The following is a 17,732-nucleotide window of genomic DNA, read 5'->3' as shown; positions in this document are numbered from 1 at the left end:
ATCAGCCACAATGGTAAACTACAATGAGAGCCCCTGAAATCAAAGTGCGGGATATATATAATTATTATTGTGATATAGTCACTTGTAGGTGGGTGAGTGCTATTAATCTGTGTGCATGGAATGTAAGTACTGTACGAGCATCTTAGAGGTAATATGGGTTTGCAGTATACCCCGACTCGTCTACATTTCCGGGAGTGTCATAACAGCCGCAGCAGAGCTCTAACAGCCGCCCCTGAGTAAGAGAATCAGCAGAGCTCTAACAGCCGCCCCTGAGTAAGAGAAGCAGCAGAGCTCTAACAGCCACCCCTGAGTAAGAGAAGCAGCAGAGCTCTAACAGCCGCCCCTGAGTAAGAGAAGCAGCAGAGCTCTAACAGCCGCCCCTGAGTAAGAGAAGCAGCAGAGCTCTAACAGCCGCCCCTGAGTAAGAGAAGCAGCAGAGCTCTATCAGCCACCCCTGAGTAAGAGAATCAGCAGAGCTCTAACAGCCACCCCTGAGTAAGAGAAGCAGCAGAGCTCTAACAGCCACCCCTGAGTAAGAGAAGCAGCAGAGCTCTAACAGCCGCCCCGGAGTAAGAGAAGCAGCAGAGCTCTAACAGCCGCCCCGGAGTAAGAGAAGCAGCAGAGCTCTAACAGCCGCCCCGGAGTAAGAGAAGCAGCAGAGCTCTAGCTGCCGCCCCGGAGTAAGAGAGGCAGCAGAGCTCTAACGGCCATCCCTGAGTAAGAGAAGCAGCATAGCTCTAACAGCTGCCCCGGAGTAAGAGAAGCAGCAGAGCTCTAACAGCTGCCCCGGAGTAAGAGAAGCAGCAGAGCTCTAGCAGCCGCCCCGGAGTAAGAGAGGCAGCAGAGCTCTAACGGCCATCCCTGAGTAAGAGAAGCAGCAGAGCTCTAACAGCTGCCCCGGAGTAAGAGAAGCAGCAGAGCTCTAGCAGCCGCCCCGGAGTAAGAGAGGCAGCAGAGCTCTAACGGCCATCCCTGAGTAAGAGAAGCAGCATAGCTCTAACAGCTGCCCCGGAGTAAGAGAAGCAGCATAGCTCTAACAGCTGCCCCGGAGTAAGAGAAGCAGCAGAGCTCTAACAGCCATCCCTGAGTAAGAGAAGCAGCAGAGCTCTAACAGCCGCCCCGGAGTAAGAGAAGCAGCAGAGCTCTAGCAGCCGCCCCGGAGTAAGAGAAGCAGCAGAGCTCTAACAGCCACCCCTGAGTAAGAGAAGCAGCAGAGCTCTAGCAGCCGCCCCGGAGTAAGAGAAGCAGCAGAGCTCTAACAGCCATCCCTGAGTAAGAGAAGCAGCAGAGCTCTAACAGCCACCCCGGAGTAAGAGAAGCAGCAGAGCTCTAACAGCCGCCCCTGAGTAAGAGAAGCAGCAGAGCTCTAACAGCCGCCCCTGAGTAAGAGAAGCAGCAGAGCTCTAACAGCCGCCCCTGAGTAAGAGAAGCAGCAGAGCTCTAACAGCCACCCCTGAGTAAGAGAATCAGCAGAGCTCTAACAGCCACCCCTGAGTAAGAGAAGCAGCAGAGCTCTAACAGCCGCCCCTGAGTAAGAGAATCAGCAGAGCTCTAAACAGGCACCCCTGAGTAAGAGAAGCAGCAGAGCTCTAACAGCCGCCCCGGAGTAAGAGAAGCAGCAGAGCTCTAGCAGCCGCCCCGGAGTAAGAGAAGCAGCAGAGCTCTAACTGCCATCCCTGAGTAAGAGAAGCAGCAGAGCTCTAACAGCCGCCCCGGAGTAAGAGAAGCAGCATAGCTCTAACAGCCACCCCTGAGTAAGAGAAGCGTCAGAGCTCTAACAGCCGCCCCGGAGTAAGAGAAGCAGTAGAGCTCTAACAGCCGCCCCTGAGTAAGAGAAGCAGCAGAGCTCTAGCAGCCACCCCTGAGTAAGAGAAGCAGCAGAGCTCTAGCAGCCGCCCCTGAGTAATAGAAGCAGCAGAGCTCTAACAGCCACCCCTGAGTAAGAGAAGCAGAAGCGCTCTAACAGCCGCCCCTGAGTAAGAGAATCAGCAGAGCTCTAAACAGCCACCCCTGAGTAAGAGAATCAGCAGAGCTCTAACAGCCGCCCCGGAGTATGAGAAGCAGCAGAGCTCTAACTTCCACCCCTGAGTAAGAGAATCAGCAGAGCTCTAACTTCCACCCCTGAGTAAGAGAAGCAGCAGAGCTCTAGCAGCCACCCCTGAGTAAGAGAAGCAGCAGAGCTCTAACAGCCGCCCCTGAGTAAGAGAAGCAGCAGAGCTCTAGCAGCCACCCCGGAGTAAGAGAAGCAGCAGAGCCCTATCAGCCACCCCTGAGTAAGAGAAGCAGCAGAGCTCTAGCAGCCGCCCCGGAGTAAGAGAAGCCGCAGAGCTCTAACAGCCGCCACTGAGTAAGAGAAGCAGCAGAGCTCTAACAGCCGCCCCGGAGTAAGAGAAACAGCAGAGCTCTAACAGCCGCCCCTGAGTAAGAGAAGCGTCAGAGCTCTAACAGCTGCCCCGGAGTAAGAGAAGCAGTAGAGCTCTAACAGCCGCCCCTGAGTAAGAGAAGCAGCAGAGCTCTAGCAGCCACCCCTGAGTAAGAGAAGCAGCAGAGCTCTAGCAGCCGCCCCTGAGTAATAGAAGCAGCAGAGCTCTAACAGCCACCCCTGAGTAAGAGAAGCAGAAGCGCTCTAACAGCCGCCCCTGAGTAAGAGAATCAGCAGAGCTCTAAACAGCCACCCCTGAGTAAGAGAATCAGCAGAGCTCTAACAGCCGCCCCGGAGTATGAGAAGCAGCAGAGCTCTAACTTCCACCCCTGAGTAAGAGAATCAGCAGAGCTCTAACTTCCACCCCTGAGTAAGAGAAGCAGCAGAGCTCTAGCAGCCACCCCTGAGTAAGAGAAGCAGCAGAGCTCTAACAGCCGCCCCTGAGTAAGAGAAGCAGCAGAGCTCTAGCAGCCACCCCGGAGTAAGAGAAGCAGCAGAGCCCTATCAGCCACCCCTGAGTAAGAGAAGCAGCAGAGCTCTAGCAGCCGCCCCGGAGTAAGAGAAGCCGCAGAGCTCTAACAGCCGCCACTGAGTAAGAGAAGCAGCAGAGCTCTAACAGCCGCCCCGGAGTAAGAGAAACAGCAGAGCTCTAACAGCCGCCCCTGAGTAAGAGAATCAGCAGAGCTCTAGCAGCCGCCCCGGAGTAAGAGAAGCAGCAGAGCTCTAGCAGCCGCCCCGGAGTAAGAGAAGCAGCAGAGCCCTATCAGCCACCCCTGAGTAAGAGAAGCAGCAGAGCTCTAACAGCTGCCCCAGAGTAAGAGAAGCAGCAGAGCTCTAACAGCCGCCACTGAGTAAGAGAATCAGCAGAGCTCTAGCAGCCGCCCCGGAGTAAGAGAAGCAGCAGAGCTCTAACTGCCACCCCTGAGTAAGAGATGCAGCAGAGCTCTAGCAGCCGCCCCGGAGAAAGAGAAGCAGCAGAGCTCTAACTGCCACCCCTGAGTAAGAGAAGCAGCAGAGCTCTAACAGCCGCTCCGGAGTAAGAGAAGCAGCAGGGCTCTAACAGCTGCACCGGAGTAAGAGAAGCAGCAAAGCTCTAGCAGCCGCCCCGGTGTAAGAGAAGCAGCAGAGCCTTATCAGCCACCCCTGAGTAAGAGAAGCAGCAGAGCTCTAGCAGCCGCCCCAGAGTAAGAGAAGCAGCAGAGCTCTAACTGCCACCCCTGAGTAATAGAAGCAGCAGAGCTCTAGCAGCCACCCCTGAGTAAGAGAAGCAGCAGAGCTCTAACAGCCACCCCGGAGTAAGAAAAGCAGCAGAGCTCTAACAGCCGCCCCGGAGTAAGAGAAGCAGCAGTGCTCTAACTTCTACCCCTGAGTAAGAGAATCAGCAGAGCTCTAACTTCCACCCCTGAGTAAGAGAAGCAGCAGAGCTCTAGCAGCCACCCCTGAGTAAGAGAAGCAGCAGAGCTCTAACAGCAGCCCCTGAGTAAGAGAAGCAGCAGAGCTCTAGCAGCCACCCCTGAGTAAGAGAAGCAGCAGAGCTCTAACAGCCACCCCGGAGTAAGAAAAGCAGCAGAGCTCTAACAGCCGCCCCGGAGTAAGAGAAGCAGCAGTGCTCTAACTTCTACCCCTGAGTAAGAGAATCAGCAGAGCTCTAACTTCCACCCCTGAGTAAGAGAAGCAGCAGAGCTCTAGCAGCCACCCCTGAGTAAGAGAAGCAGCAGAGCTCTAACAGCAGCCCCTGAGTAAGAGAAGCAGCAGAGCTCTAGCAGCCGCCCCTGAGTAAGAGAAGCAGCAGAGCTCTAACAGCCACCCCTGAGTAAGAGAAGCAGCAGAGCTCTAGCAGCCGCCCCGGTGTAAGAGAAGCAGCAGAGCCTTATCAGCCACCCCTGAGTAAGAGAAGCAGCAGAGCTCTAGCGGCCGCCCCAGAGTAAGAGAAGCAGCAGAGCTCTAACTGCCACCCCTGAGTAAGAGAAGCAGCAGAGCTCTAGCAGCCGCCCCGGAGTAAGAGAAGCAGCAGAGCTCTAGCAGCCGCCCCGGAGTAAGAGAAGCAGCAGAGCTCTAACAGCCGCCCCTGAGTAAGAGAAGCAGCAGAGCTCTAGCAGCCGCCCCTGAGTAAGAGAAGCAGCAGAGCTCTAGCATCCGCCCCTGAGTAAGAGAAGCAGCAGAGCTCTAGCAGCCGCCCCTGAGTATGAGAAGCAGCAGAGCTCTAGCAGCCACCCCTGAGTAAGAGAAGCAGCAGAGCTCTAACAGCCGCCCCCGAGTAAGAGAAGCAGCAGAGCTCTAGCAGCCACCCCTGAGTAAGAGAAGCAGCAGAGCTCTAGCAGCCGCCCCGGAGTAAGAGAAGCAGCAGAGCTCTAACAGCCGCCCCGGAGTAAGAGAAGCAGCCGAGCCCTAATAGCCGCCCCTGAGTAAGAGAAGCAGCAGAGCTCTAACAGCTGCCCCGGAGTAAGAGAAGCAGCAGAGCTCTTGCAGCCTCCCCGGAGTAAAAGAAGCAGCAGAACTCTAACAGCCGCCCCTGAGTAAGAGAACCAGCAGAGCTCTAACAGCCACCCTGGAGTAAGAGAAGCAGCAGAGCTCTAACAGCCACCCCTGAGTAAGAGAAGCAGCAGAGCTCTAACTGCCACCCCTGAGTAAGAGAAGCAGCAGAGCTCTAACAGCCGCCCCTGAGTAAGATAAGCAGCAGAGCTCTAACAGCCGCCCCTGAGTAAGAGAAGCAGCAGAGCTGTAGCAGCCGCCCCTGAGTAAGAGAAGCAGCAGAGCTCTAACTGCCGCCCCTCAGTATGAGAAACAGCAGAGCTCTATCAGCCGCCCCGGAGTAAGAGAAGCAGCAGAGTGTACCTGTAAGGAACCAGTGTTGTGACTGTCAGAGGTGAAGACCCGTTTGTTCACAGCAGGGTTCCGGCGTACAAGACCTACACTTTGCCATAGCCGTGGAGAATCTCCTGGTAGGTGGGTAATAGGCATTCTCTGCGGACGACAGTCACATTTCCAGGAGGTCTGGATTGGACCCCTCTGTTGTAACCCTGCAAGTCTCTCTTTCATCTCCGCCTTAAAAGCAGGAACTTGGGAGGTCTGATTGGAGTTTTCTCCATCCTAGTTTGGTGCTATCCGCAAGAGTGACCAATGCTCATCAGGGACAAAGTGGAAGGAAGTCCTCAGTTCTGTTACTTGCTGGAGAGAGGCGTCACACACAGCGGGTACTGATATTGGCGGCTGCCGGGGGAGGCTGGTACCTGGGAGTTGTTACAGTAGCAGTGTAATAGCCGTCTCAGTTCATTGCTTGTCATAACAATGTGTTACAGTGGATAATGCCAGCTTGTGTCCCCTCATTCGTACAGATGTGTCCTCTTACATCTTTGCTCCTTGCGCTACAAGTATATATGTGTTCAGCTGAAACTGTGTTTGCATACAAAATGCTCTGCTACAGCGTTTTCCTGAATGTGGCATTTCAGATGCAGATAGAGCGGAAAAAAAATGCAAGAACATCGCTTGCGCTAATGAGTCCCGCCACGGCATGTCGCGACTTCAAGGGCTGTTTAGCGTGACTGCAGCAAGGACTCATCTGTATATCATTGCTGCAGTCGCCCCATGAGCGGGGTGCTCAGCACACCAGTTCCCGTACAACTCTGCCGGCGTTGGTTATCTTTTATGCTGAAAATATGTCTTAGTCACAACGCAGTGCAGCTAGAATGCACGAGGAGACTCTGCTGATGCATGTGATATATGACACTTCTATATCTGTGTGTGACTGAGTCTCTGAATCTGTACATGAAGTGCTACAATGTAGCAGCCGCAGCTTCTTCCCAATGCAAGTTCTCTGTCACACACACTATATACACATTATGTTCTCCATATACAGACTCAGCCACACACACTTTACAAATTCTGTTCTGTTCCATTCCGTATACAGACTCAGTGACACACACAGTATACAAGGTCTGTTCTGCTCCGTATACAGACTCAGTCACACACACTATACAAATTCTGTTCTCCTCCGTATACAGACTCAGTCACACATACTATACAAGTTCTGTTCTGCTCAGTGTACAGACTCAGTCACACACAGTATACACATTCTATTCTGCTTCATATGCAGACTCGGTCACACACAGTATACACATTCTATTCTGCTTCATATACAGACTCAGCCACACACACACTACAAATTCTGTTCTGCTTCATATACAGACTCTGTCACACACATTAAACAAGTTCTGTTCTGCTCCGTATACAAACTCAGTCACACACACTATACAAGTTCTGTACTGCTCCATATACACACTCAGCCACACATACTATACATGTTATGTTCCATATACAGACTCAGTCACACACAGTATACACATTCTATTCTGCTTCATATGCAGACTCAGTCACACACAGTATACACATTCTATTCTGCTTCATATACAGACTCAGCCACACACACTACAAATTCTGTTCTGCTTCATATACAGACTCTGTCACACACATTAAACAAGTTCTGTTCTGCTCCGTATACAAACTCAGTCACACACACTATACAAGTTCTGTACTGCTCCATATACACACTCAGCCACACATACTATACATGTTATGTTCCATATACAGACTCATTCACACACAGTATACATGTTCTGTTGTGCTCTGTATACAGACTCAGACACACACAATTTACATGTTGTGCTCCATATAAAGCCTCAGTCACATACACTATACAAGTTCTGTTCTGCTCTGTTTACAGACTAAGTCACACACACTATACAAGTTCTGTTCTGCTCCAAATACAGACTCAGTGACACACACAGTATACAAGTTCTGTTCTGCTTCATATACAGACTCAGTCACATACACACTATACAAGTTCTGTTCTGCTCTGTATACAGACTCAGCCACGCACAGTATACAAGTTCTGCTCTGTACACATACTCAGTCCCGCACAGTATACAAGTTCTGCTTTGTACACAGACTCAGCCACGCACAGTATACAAGTTCTGCTCTGTATACAGACTCAGCCACGCACAGTATACAAGTTCTGCTCTGTATACAGACTCAGCCACGCACAGTATACAAGTTCTGTTTTGCTCTGTATACAGACTCAGCCACGCACAGTATACATGTTCTGTTCTGCTCTGTATACAGACGGAGAGAGAATTGACTACATAGGAGAGGAATGGGTTAAACATCCTGTGAGGGGTGGACCTAGCTGTGAGGTAGTACAGCCTTAGGAAAGGGGGAGGGTTAGGTTATATATAGGCTGGAGTGGCCATTTTAGGTCTCTTTGCTTGCTGAATTTTCCTGGGTGAGTTCTGCCTGGCAGATTTTTCACCCTTATAAATTTATTCAATTGTTAAAGTTTATATAATTATAGTATGGCCTCCAGCCGCCCACGCCGATCCGCGGGTGCACCAGCCCGGTACCAGTCCGGCGAGGCCGGTCCCGGTGCAGGGAGGTCCGGCGCTGAGGAGGCCGTTACTGCCCCTGGGGCTTCTCAAGCAGGGGTTCCGGGGCGCAGGATGCGCTCCTCCGGCGACCCTGTGGTCGCGGGTGCATCGGCTGGCGAGCGCGGGCGGCGGCCTGGGGCGGTTCGGAGGACTGACCTCCCGGAGAGAGGCGACCAACAGCCCTCGCCTCCGGGGTCGGTCTGGGGTGTCGGGACTGCAGGAACCCGCGGGCGCACGCTGGCGCGCCTCGCCGGGCGCCGCTCGGCACCCGCTGCAGCGACACCCGCTCACTCCCGCTTGCCGGGGCCGCTCAGAGGCCCCACGCGGGGGGGGAGAGATGGACGGGTGTCAGAGGCGATCCGGCCCGGGCCCGTCGCTGGGCCCAGCGCGGGATCGTCGGGCGCACAGGCTGAGACATCAGCGGGGGGCGCCCGGACAGGAAGCGGTGGGGCGTGCGCGCGCCCACGCGCGGCTCCGGCGGCGTCTCTCGCGCACGTGTGCGCGCAGCGACGCCGCAGCGCTCAGTGTCCCCTCAGCCCTCCTCGCTGCGGATAGTTTCCGGCGGGGCGAGGGGGGGGAGGAGGCCTGGTGGAGATCAACCAGGTTTTTTGGGGAATCTGCCCAGCGGTGCTGAAGGCACAGCACCGCGGGCATCAAATGTCACACCGAGCGGGGGCTACCGGGCTGAGCGAGCTGGCTCAGCCAGACGGCAGGCTAGCCCCAGTGAAGGGACGGTGCGAGAGGCGGGCAGCGCTCCCAGGGGCCCTGGGCGGGTCGGCACAGAAATTATGGAGGGGTGGATTTCCGGGGTGAGGTGCCCTGGCATTGCGGACCCTTCCCCACAGGGCCGACCGGGCCGCGGTGCGGATGGGTCATGGCTTCCTATGCCCAGCGGCGGGTCCACTCGGCGCGTTCCTCCCTCACGACAGCCAGCAGGCGACGTTCCAACGTCACGGGGTCACAATGAAACGCAAGGTGCGTTCGCGTCGGCCCTCGCCACGGTGGTGGCGGCGTTGGGTCCGCTCGCAGTGGCCCCAGAGCTCGATGGTGGGTCCGGGGGGAGTCCGAGCGGATCGGGCGCCGGTGCAGTGTCAGCCGCGCAGAGGGTGGCACGTGCGTGCCGCGAGCTTGGTGCGGCCGCGGCTCAGCTGCAGCAGCAGCCGCGGCGAGACGAGAATGTGCATTCACCTGGCTCGCCCATGCCTAGACGGGCTAGGCGCACGCCACTGTTTGTGTCTGGGTCCTCTCCCCCTTTTCTGCCCGCAGTTGTTCAAGCGAATACGGAAGAACCGGAATCGGAAGCTGAGGACGTTACGTACGTCGCGCCTGATGAATCTGGATCTGACCAATCTACGGCTTCAGGTGAGGCGGAGCAGTCGGGGTCGGTTTCAAGTACGCCCTCGAGTTCGCGCAGCTCGTCCCCTTCGTCCTCTTCTTCCTCCTCCTCCCTTTCTTCGGCAGCGTCCGACGTCAGTAGCACGACGAAGGCGAAGAAAAGGGCGACTAAATACGCCAGGAAGGCGGTTGGGCGGCGGGAGAGGCGCAAGAGGCGAAGGCGGCTTAGCAAAGAATCTCGCAAGGCCAGGAAGCGATGCGACTTGCCAGGCGTGGTCCGCTGCGAATATACCGCTGTTATGCGGGGGCTTAGGGATAGCTGCAGCAAAAGGATTCGCAGGGGGGACAACGTAGATGTCTTCGTCTTGACTAAAGACTCTAAAAAAGAGTTCAAGGCGGCAACCGCTAAGAAGGGCATAGGGGCCGAGGCGTTCCGCACGTTTGATAACTGGCTGGCGGGGTTTTGGGTTTTCGCGGCTTGTTACCTTGAAGACAGGCCAGACGAACATATGAATGTCATTCGGTACCTGCATCTCGTACACGATATGCAACGCACGTCGGCGGGTAACGAATGGCGTAGGTATGATGAGGAATTCAGAGAGAAGCAGGACGGGTTGTACGTTATGGACTTCGGTTTCAAGGACGTGGAGGTATGGCTTAAGGTCACCAGGGCCTCGCAGCAGGCCAAGGAGCCCCGGAGCGCAGGGGCGGACGGACACCGTGCTGGGCCGTCCGCCCATGCGCCCGGCGGGTCGGCCAAGCCGGGTAGGTCGGCCGTCCGGGCTGGGAAACAGCCCGCAACGAAAGGATTATGTTTCGCGTTTAACAACGCTGCATGTTCCTACGGCAAGCAGTGTCGGTTCCGTCACGCTTGCCTCCATTGCGGGGGTTCCCACCCTGCCTCCTCCTGCTTCAAGAATACTCGGCAGGGTCCCCGTTCTAAGCAATCCTACTCGAGAGGGGCACCCGGCGGGGGCGCTCCACAGGGCGCCAACGCCAATTAGGTTAAAGGCTATGCGTAAATGGTTGGGTTGGTATCCGAATAAGGAGGATGCCAGGTTTTTATACGAAGGTTTTAGTTTTGGTTTCCGCTTGCCTGTTGCGTGCGATGTTACAGTTCGGGCGCAGAGGAACCTCCAGTCTGCTCGGGCCTTGCCTTTCGTGTTGCGGGAAAAAGTCGATAAGGAGGTCAAACTGGGCAGGATGGAGGGGCCATTTGCAACACCCCCAGTGGCGGATCTCGTCATCTCCCCGGTGGGAGTGGTACCCAAGAAAACACCCGGGTCCTTCCGACTGATCCAACACCTTTCCTACCCAGCGGGGTCCTCGGTCAACGACGCTATACCTCCGGGTCATTGCTCGGTAGTGTACCAGTCGTTTGACGAGGCGCTTAATTTGGTCCGCAGCTACGGCGCTGGGGCCCTCATGGCAAAGATTGACGTCGAATCCGCTTTTAGGTTGCTACCCCTCCATCCGGACTCATTCCGTTTTATGGGTTTCCGGATTGGGTCGGAATATTTCATTGACAAATGTTTGCCGATGGGGTGTTCCGTTTCATGCTCGTATTTTGAACGTTTTATCACCTTCCTGCATTGGTGCGTGGAGTCTTCGTCGGGTGGGCACGGGGTTGCCCACTACCTCGATGATTTCCTTTGTACGGGGCCGGCGGGTTCGCCGCGGTGCGGCAACCTGCTTTTCAGTATACGAGCATTGTTTTGTCATTTCGGAGTGCCAGTGGCCGAGGACAAAACGGAGGGACCGATCTCTTGCCTGTCATTTCTGGGAATCGAGATCGACACGGTGTCAGGCGAGTGTCGCCTTCCTTTGGACAAAGTGGCTAAGCTTCGCGAAGCCATTGGCCAATTCATGGGTTCGCGTAAGGTTAAGCTGCGGCAGGCGCAATCCTTGCTGGGCATGTTTAACTTTGCTTGTCGGGTCATCCCGATGGGCAGGGTTTTTTGCCGGAAGCTTGAAAGAGCGACTGCGGGGTGTGCCAGGCCGCACCACTTTGTACGCTTGTCCGCGGAGTTAAAAAGGGATCTGGCAGTATGGGCCTCGTTCCTGGAGGATTTCAACGGTGTGCGCATATGGCAGGCACCAACGGTCGACAGCGCCAGATTGCAGCTTTTCACCGACGCGGCAGGAGCCTCCGGTTTTGGTTGCTATCTTGAGGGATCTTGGTGCGCGGCATCGTGGCCAGCAGACTGGCACCAGGCGGGTTTCACTAAGGACCTTCTGCTCCTGGAACTCTTTCCCATCATGGTTGCGCTGGAAATCTGGGGCGAGCGGTTAGCGCATCGCAGCATCCTGTTCAGATGCGACAATCTGGGCGTGGTGCACGCGATTAACAAGCAGAGGGCAAAATCGCTGGTAGTGCTTCGGGTGCTAGGGCAGTTGCTGCTTACTTGCCTGCGCAGGAATGTGTGGTTTCGGGCACAACACGTACCGGGTCTAGAAAATGGGGTCGCTGACGCGCTATCGCGAGGACAATGGGAGAGGTTTTACTGGTTGGCTCCCGAGGCCCAGGAACGAGGTTTTCATTGTCCCGGTTATGTCTGGCAGGTCATCAAGCCGGACTGGAAGGTCTAGCACTGCGTTCGGTCGCGCCATCCACGCTTAAGGCTTACAAGCAGGCCTGGAGCGAATGGGAAGAATTTGCTAGAGGACGGAAGCAACGAGGTAAGAGCGGGCATCGGATGATGCTTTCTTTTATTTGGCAGCTTTATGTTTCAGGTAGGTCTAGAGCGGTGGTGTCCCGGTACTTGGCTGGCATTGCGTTCTTCTGCAGAATTAAAGGGGTTCCCGATTTGACAAAAAGTGGGATTCTGCTTAAGGCCATGAAAGGATGGGCGCGCGTAGCACCTACGCCGCCTGACAGAAGGCGGCCCATTGATGCGGGGTTGCTGCCAGGCATCATTGGGTCGGTTGGAGCCATCGCATCATCTATGTTCGAATCGCTGCTTTTTAGATTGGCGTTCTCTATGGCTTACCACGGCGCCTTTAGGATATCGGAGTTGGTAGCGCCTTCTAAGCAAACTGATTCGCGCATGCTGGTAGAGGACGTAGTGGTGAGTGGGAGGTCCTTGCTGTGCAGATTGCGACGCTCTAAGACGGACCAGGTGGGGAAGGGCCGATGGGTCACCCTGGTTCCGGCACTTGAGGAGAGCATATGCCCAGTACGGTTGGCAGTACAATATGAGGCAGTGAGGCCCGACTGTCGGGGGTCGTGGTTGCTGCACTATGACGGGCTGCCAGTAACGAAGTTCCAATTTCGGTGGATGATGGGTCGCTGTCTGACGAGCTTGGGCCTTTCCCCCTCCCACTTCGGTACACACTCCTTCCGCATTGGGGCTGCCACGGCGGCAGCGGCCGCGGGTTTTTCGGGAGCCCAGATCCAGGCGGTGGGACGATGGAAGTCGTCCTGTTATAAGCGGTACATTCGCCCCGTCGCCTGAGATACTTTGCTTAAGCGTAGCTTGCATCAATAAGTTAGAGTAAGATAATGTTTTGCTTGGTGTTATGCATATGTTATGTTCGCTGTCTGTTGTTTCGTTTACCCGTGTGTGATCCTACTCAGGGATTAGCCACTTGCCGCTGCGGGCGTGAGCCGGCAGCGGGGGTCTGGAGTTATTTTGCGATTTTTGCCTGACTTGACGGACTGAATTCTAATCATTAATTCGGCTATCTGTTCTAATCAAAGTCCCTCAGCAGGTTTTTATGCTTTCACCTCCAGCTGAGTTATTTCATGTTTTACCCTCTTTTTTATACCCCCCCCCCCCCCCCTGCTTAATTTCATTTTGTTTCTTTTGCCTTTCCCTTGATGTCTTAATGCTTTTACTTCAAATTGGCTAGAAGCTCGGGAGATCGGCTAGGCCGTGACTGCTGCGACATTAGGAAGCAATAAAAAAATTTTTCTTTTGGCAGATCCTTCAGGTTAACTTAATTACATGCTATGGCGTAGAATTATAGTAACACATTTTACCCCTTTTTCCTTCCATTCAGGTTGTTTCGCTGATGGCTTGTCCGTTTGGGTGGTCGGCCACTCGTATGTCTTCTGGGCAGCAAGGTTTTTGGCCTCTGATACTTCTCAGAGGTTTCCTAGAGGTCAGGGAATCAGATGGCTTGGTTGGCGAGGTATGATGTGGACAGATCTATTGAGTAGACTGGGCAGTCAGGCCAGGAAGCATGGAGTTCCCAAGGTTTTGGTTGTCCACTTAGGTGGCAACGACCTAGGGAAGAGGACTTCCTTGGAGCTGCGGTGGGCCATGATACAAGATCTGGCAAGGGTGGCCGCAGCATGGACCAATTGTATATTGGTATTTTCCCTGATGGTGCCAAGGTTGAGTTGGCGAGGTGTGGAGGACGGACGCGTAATAGATGAGGCCAGGATAAAGGTGAATGGAGCGGTGGCGAAGTGGGTCTTGGCCCACGGAGGTAAAGTGGTTCGCCACCCTAGGATTCGGTTCCGAGACAAACACCTTTTTCGGCCTGATGGTGTGCATCTATCCAATGAGGGGATGATGTTTTTCCTGGAGGATCTGTTCCTAGTGTTGCAGGAGTTAGGGTAGTTTATGGTGGCGGTGCGAGGACTCTGGGATGGAGTCCTTCGCTTTTGGCGGAAAAGAACGGCAGTTTGTAGTTGTATGGTTTTTATAGGTAGTAAGTTTCAGTGTTATATGGTTTAGGTGCACTCACCTCCATCGACTTAATGGCCGCTCGACCACCCATCCGGGAGGCAGCGGCAGGGCACCCAGGAGCGGTGGGAAGTCACTGTGGGGGTTGTGTTGACACCTATTACCGGTTTTGATAGGGTGCTGGACGGTTTCGGTCAGTTTACCAATTTAAGTTTACCAATAGTTTAATAGAGCCGTTCTTTTTTCTGCCACCATTATGCCGGCTGATTCGGCATCTTAACAAACTTTTCCCAATTACAGGTTTTGCTATGGTTAGGGTCAAATAAATAGCTAGCAATTTTTCTGCCAAAATCAAGTCTCCGTGTCTTTATTTACTGGTATAAAAGGTAACTAAGGTTTACTTCAATAAAAGGGGTCCACCAAATATCACTAGGATGTTTATCAGCCACGCACAGTATACATGTTCTGTTCTGCTCTGTATACAGACTCAGCCATGCACAGTATACATGTTCTGTTCTGCTCTGTATACAGACTCAACCACGCACAGTATACATGTTCTGTTCTGCTCTGTATACAGACTCAGCCATGCACAGTATACATGTTCTGTTCTGCTCTGTATACAGACTTAGCCACGCACAGTATACAAGTTCTGCTCTGTACACAGACTCAGCCACGCACAGTATACAAGTTCTGTTCTGCTCTGTATACAGACTTAGCCACGCACAGTATACAAGTTCTGCTCTGTATACAGACTCAGCCACGCACAGTATACAAGTTCTGCTCTGTATACAGACTCGGCCACACACTATGCAGGGGTCATATATCACATTAACCAGCAGAGTCTACTTGTGCGTCCTGATTGCATTGCGTTCCTAGTGAGATACATTTTGGGTATAAAAGACTCGCACAGGATATGGTGGCTCATTTATGCCAGACATGTGGCGTTGCATGGTTTATTGAGACTGGACGTATGAGGATCACAGTATGCTTGTACAGATTGGGATTGGCTGTAGATACTGTAGTTGGTCACATGTCTCCTCTCCCTTCTCACCCCAGTTTCTGGAGCAGTATTTCCACCCTGCCGACCTCTCTGAGTTTATGCAGCTGTTTGGAGGCAGCTTCCAGCACCGCTCAGAGGTGGATCAGGTGATCGGGCAGCAGGGCGGCGGCCGGGCGGGGCTGGAGGCCAGTTTGGATGTGGAGTACCTCATGAGCATGGGAGCCAACATTTCCACATGGGTATTTACTAACCCGGGTAAGTCGGCATTTATCCTTCACATGATGGAACAGCAGTTACTATCCCCTGGCAGTATTGTATCCCAACCGGCATGCCAGATGGACAGTAACTACATAGACAGTCAATAGGGCGACACCATGTGGTCGACATTCATTCAAAAGGTCGACAGGTAAAATGTAGTTCTAAAGGTTGACATTACATGTTTTAACTTTTGCTTGATGTGCCAACCACATGGACTACGAAAGGTAATAGCAACCTGGTCCGAGCGCAGCGTGGCGAGGGAGTACTATTATAGTTTTGAAACTTAGACAACGACACCCAAAAAAGTAAAAAAAAAAATAATTGTCAAACTTTTGTGTGTGTGGACCTTTACATCCTGTCAAACATTTGACCCTGTTGACCTAATGTACGTTGACCATATGGGGCCAACCTAATATCTATGTAATTACTGTAGATCTTCTATAGCGCTCCTGCCTGTGATTACACTACATGCTGTGAGGTCACCTCTCTGTAGCGCTCCTGCCTGTGATTGCACTACATGCTGTGAGGTCACCTCTCTGTAGCGCTCCTGCCTGTGATTGCACTACATGCTGTGAGGTCGGCCTCTCTGTAGCGCTCCTGCCTGTGATTACACTACATGCTGTGAGGTCACCTCTCTGTAGCGCTCCTGCCTGTGATTGCACTACATGCTGTGAGGTCACCTCTCTGTAGCGCTCCTGCCTGTGATTGCACTACATGCTGTGAGGTTGCCTCTCTGTAGCGCTCCTGCCTGTGATTGCACTACATGCTGTGAGGTTGCCTCTCTGTAGCGCTCCTGCCTGTGATTGCACTATATGCTGTGAGGTCGGCCTCTCTGTAGCGCTCCTGCCTGTGATTACACTACATGCTGTGAGGTCACCTCTCTGTAGCGCTCCTGTCTGTGATTGCACTACATGCTGTGAGGTCACCTCTCTGTAGCGCTCCTGCCTGTGATTGCACTACATGCTGTGAGGTTGCCTCTCTGTAGCGCTCCTGCCTGTGATTGCACTACATGCTGTGAGGTTGCCTCTCTGTAGCGCTCCTGCCTGTGATTGCACTACATGCTGTGAGGTCGCCTCTCTGTAGCGCTCCTGCCTGTGATTGCACTACATGCTGTGAGGTCACCTCTCTGTAGCGCTCCTGCCTGTGATTGCACTACATGCTGTGAGGTTGCCTCTCTGTAGCGCTCCTGCCTGTGATTGCACTACATGCTGTGAGGTTGCCTCTCTGTAGCGCTCCTGCCTGTGATTGCACTACATGCTGTGAGGTTGCCTCTCTGTAGCGCTCCTGCCTGTGATTGCACTACATGCTGAGAGGTCGCCTCTCTGTAGCGCTCCTGCCTGTGATTGCACTACATGCTGTGAGGTCGGCCTCTCTGTAGCGCTCCTGCCTGTGATTGCACTACATGCTGTGAGGTCACCTCTCTGTAGCACTCCTGCCTGTGATTGCACTACATGCTGTGAGGTCGGCCTCTCTGTAGCGCTCCTGCCTGTGATTGCACTACATTCTGTGAGGTCGCCTCTCTGTAGCGCTCCTGCCTGTGATTGCACTACATGCTGTGAGGTCGGCCTCTCTGTAGCGCTCCTGCCTGTGATTGCACTACATGCTGTGAGGTCACCTCTCTGTAGCGCTCCTGCCTGTGATTGCACTACATGCTGTGAGGTTGCCTCTCTGTAGCGCTCCTGCCTGTGATTGCACTACATGCTGTGAGGTTGCCTCTCTGTAGCGCTCCTGCCTGTGATTGCACTACATTTTGTGAGGTTGCCTCTCTGTAGCGCTCCTGCCTGTGATTGCACTACATGCTGTGAGGTCACTTCTCTGTAGCGCTCCTGCCTGTGATTGCACTACATGCTGTGAGGTTGCCTCTCTGTAGCGCTCCTGCCTGTGATTGCACTACATGCTGTGAGGTCACCTCTCTGTAGCGCTCCTGCCTGTGATTGCACTACATGCTGTGAGGTCGGCCTCTCTGTAGCGCTCCTGCCTGTGATTGCACTACATGCTGTGAGGTCACCTCTCTGTAGCGCTTCTGCCTGTGATTGCACTACATGCTGTGAGGTCACCTCTCTGTAGCGCTCCTGCCTGTGATTGCACTACATGCTGTGAGGTTGCCTCTCTGTAGCGCTCCTGCCTGTGATTGCACTACATTTTGTGAGGTTGCCTCTCTGTAGCGCTCCTGCCTGTGATTGCACTACATGCTGTGAGGTCACTTCTCTGTAGCGCTCCTGCCTGTGATTGCACTACATGCTGTGAGGTTGCCTCTCTGTAGCGCTCCTGCCTGTGATTGCACTACATGCTGTGAGGTCACCTCTCTGTAGCGCTCCTGCCTGTGATTGCACTACATGCTGTGAGGTCGGCCTCTCTGTAGCGCTCCTGCCTGTGATTGCACTACATGCTGTGAGGTCACCTCTCTGTAGCGCTTCTGCCTGTGATTGCACTACATGCTGTGAGGTAATCTCTGTGTAGCGCTCCTGCCTGTGATTACACTACATGCTGTGAGGTTGCCTCTCTGTAGCGCTCCTGCCTGTGATTGCACTACATGCTGTGAGGTCACCTCTCTGTAGCACTCCTGCCTGTGATTGCACTACATGCTGTGAGGTCACCTCTCTGTAGCGCTCCTGCCTGTGATTGCACTACATGCTGTGAGGTAATCTCTGTGTAGCGCTCCT

At 53.9% G+C, this 17,732-nt stretch overlaps 1 protein-coding gene across 1 annotated transcript in view; it reads left to right on the top strand.

The window, feature by feature from the left end:
• TPP1 (tripeptidyl peptidase 1) overlaps positions 1–17,732 on the top strand; it is a 145,270-nt gene that overhangs the window by 113,265 nt on the left and 14,273 nt on the right. The window contains exon 7 of the mRNA XM_063950784.1: positions 14,868–15,066. Coding sequence (XP_063806854.1) covers positions 14,868–15,066 — 199 coding nt within the window. The remainder of the gene's footprint in view (positions 1–14,867; positions 15,067–17,732) is intronic.

This window comes from Pseudophryne corroboree, chromosome 2 (assembly GCF_028390025.1).
Source record: "Pseudophryne corroboree isolate aPseCor3 chromosome 2, aPseCor3.hap2, whole genome shotgun sequence".
Taxonomy (NCBI): domain Eukaryota; kingdom Metazoa; phylum Chordata; class Amphibia; order Anura; family Myobatrachidae; genus Pseudophryne; species Pseudophryne corroboree.
Note: the sequence above shows the minus strand (reverse complement) of the source record. Positions and strands in the feature narration are given on the sequence as shown.